We start from the raw sequence: 2629 nt of genomic DNA on the forward strand, positions 1-2629 counted from the left end.
CTAAGCACACACACACACACACACACACACACACACACACACACACACACACATCATGCGGGTCCAGAGCTGTTTAGCGTCTCCTGGTGTTATGTAGGCCCTTTTAGCCGCCACTGGTTGTGACATGGTCTGTATCCTCACTGCAGGATGTGTTCACCATCAGTGTGGGTAACCTGCCCCCTGGTGCAACTGTCCTCATCAAAGTGACCTTTGTCTCCGAGCTGATCGTCAGGGACGGCACAATTCTCTTCTCCCTGCCCGGCAGCGTGGCTCCGTGGCAGGAGAGTGCAGCCCTCAACCAGACCACACAGGTAACAGAGATCCTGTCCGGCTCATGATTGAATCAGAGTTTGCTTTGATGACAAATATGACTTTAAACGTCACTCCACAGGTCAGTGTGGAGAAGGTGTGTGTAACTGATGAAGCTGCGAGTGTGAGGTGAGCGAAATGAAGCATTTCTGTTAACCAGTCTGAACCTCGTCTGCTCAAATCCACCTCCAAACTGTTAAGAACTGAACAACAGCTTTGCAGTATTTACAGCTTCATTATTTCGTGTATCGTCATGTTTTTGGTTTGGGGTTGTTCAATCACTGTTCCTTTGCTCTCAGAGAGTTCACCTTGGACCTGTCAGCTGAAATGCCCTATGAGATCTCCAGCCTGCAATGTATCACTCACCAAATCAAGATGAAGGTCATTTGGCTTTTTTTTTTTACATTTAAGCAGTGAAACTGAATATTTTATTTACAAAAAATGTGTCCAAGTGGAAGACGGTAGATAATGAAAAGAAGAGGCCCCGGACAGATCCCTGCACGCCTGCAACCAGAGGAAAGGGCTGAGAAGTGAAGGATTTAAGGCGAATAAACTGGGTGATTTAAACCTGGCTAGTGGGATATGGGAGAGACCGACGGAGGCGAGCCTACTGAGGAGAATTGAGTGAGAAATGGTATCAAAAGCAGCAGTCAGATCGAGAAGAATAAGAATGGAGAGTAAACCAGAGTCAGCTGCCGCGAGAAGATCGTTGGTTACTTTTATCAGCGCAGTTTCAGTGCTGTGGGACGGCGAAAACCAGACTGCAACTGTTCATGCAGATTATTATTAGTTACGTACGATCCAAATCTTTTGGGATTTAAGTCCCTCTGATCGAGCATGTGAACAAATGACAACCTGGCTGCATTTGGAATTGAATCAAGTCGTTAAAATGAATTCTGCTACTAGTAATAACAATAATAATTACAATCATTTTTATACTTGATGCCGTTTGTTCTTTATTTACAGCTTTCCAAAACACCGTCATTCATTCTCTTTAAAGATTTCGATTGTTAATATTTGTTTAATGTAACTCTATTTTAGTTGGAAATCATCCAGTCAGAGGAAGGCTGGGTGGACCATACCACTAATTGTTTAAACCAAACTGCTGTTTACAAATATGGATTTATTGCATGCAAACCAATCATTTTTTGCTCTTTAATGTTTGTGGTCATGTAGAAAACCGACTGTAAGGCAGTGGTGAGCGTGCTGCCAGGACAGATCATGGGTCCAGATGGATTCCAGCTGTCCATCATGCTGTCTGACGTCCACCTGCCCAGGATGTGGGTGGAGAAACACCCTGACAAGGACAGCCAGGTTTGTCTGTCGCTCTCTTTGTCTTCTCCTCCTGTCACTCTAAAAATGCTGCCTTTTTGTTCAGCCATCTCCTTTCCGTCCCTTTAGGCCTGCATGTTGGTTTTCTATCCAGACTTTGAGGTCAGCTCCAGTTCAGACGCAGATGAAATCATCCTGCTGTTGGACACATCCGAGTCCATGAAGGGAGAGTCTCTCCGCTCGGCCCGCAGAATCGCCCTGCAGATTCTCAAAAGCCTGGATCGCAGCCTGAGACTCAATGTGGTTTTGTTTGGAACAGGTCGGTTTGTGCTTGCAGCCTGAGGCAGCTTTTAGGCTAACATTTAAAAAGTGTTAGCTCAAGTCAACCTGAAGGATGTGAATAACAAGAGCAGCACGTCTTTCTGTGAGCAAACGTGTGTCACTCACAAGAGTTTCATTTACAGTTTGTCATATTTGCATTTTTCCCACACAATACTTGGATGAAGCTGTTAATCACATATTACTGAGGAAACCCCGCAAATGCTTGCTGTAGCCAGTGGAAGCTTTCTTAACTTTTACTGTGTTTGCCTTTCAGATCACACAGAAGCTTTCCTAACAGTGACGCCACTTGGTGAAGTTTATGAAGAAGCCCAGAGATTCATCAAGGTCAGTTATAAATCTGCTGTGGTCTTATAGCTCCGGGTACTGAGTAGCATGGCTGCATGCTGCTCTATTTGTTCTATTCTTATCTTAGCAGGTACGCTAACACTAGCTAACATGATCCAGAAAAAGCCCTTCTTTCACCTCAGCCCTAAAAGGCTGATGGGGTTTTGTCACCACCCAAGTTTGTGAATGTGATAACTTGAGAACGAAGCCATGTAGGATTTTCAAATTCTTACTATAGGTGTATCTACCAACAGTGTCAGACATGTTTGAATCTTAGTGACCATGATCTCAAGGTCAGAGGTCAACTGTTCTGAAAATCTTCAATTCAGTTTTATTTATACAGCGCCAAATCACAACAAAAGTCCCTCAAGGCGCTTTATGT

General features: G+C 44.3%; 1 protein-coding gene across 2 annotated transcripts in view; it reads left to right on the plus strand.

The window, feature by feature from the left end:
• The window catches only part of parp4 (poly (ADP-ribose) polymerase family, member 4), a 41655-nt gene that overhangs the window by 18017 nt on the left and 21009 nt on the right, over positions 1–2629 (plus strand). For both annotated transcript variants that reach the window (XM_005749221.1, XM_013914944.1), the window contains exons 20-22: positions 1486–1623; positions 1711–1900; positions 2177–2247. In XM_005749221.1, the coding sequence (XP_005749278.1) occupies positions 1486–1623; positions 1711–1900; positions 2177–2247 (399 nt within the window). The remainder of the gene's footprint in view (positions 1–1485; positions 1624–1710; positions 1901–2176; positions 2248–2629) is intronic.

The sequence above is a fragment of the Pundamilia nyererei genome, unplaced genomic scaffold (assembly GCF_000239375.1).
Source record: "Pundamilia nyererei isolate P.nyererei 1_Seehausen unplaced genomic scaffold, PunNye1.0 scaffold00239, whole genome shotgun sequence".
In the NCBI taxonomy this organism is placed as follows: Eukaryota; Metazoa; Chordata; class Actinopteri; order Cichliformes; family Cichlidae; genus Pundamilia; species Pundamilia nyererei.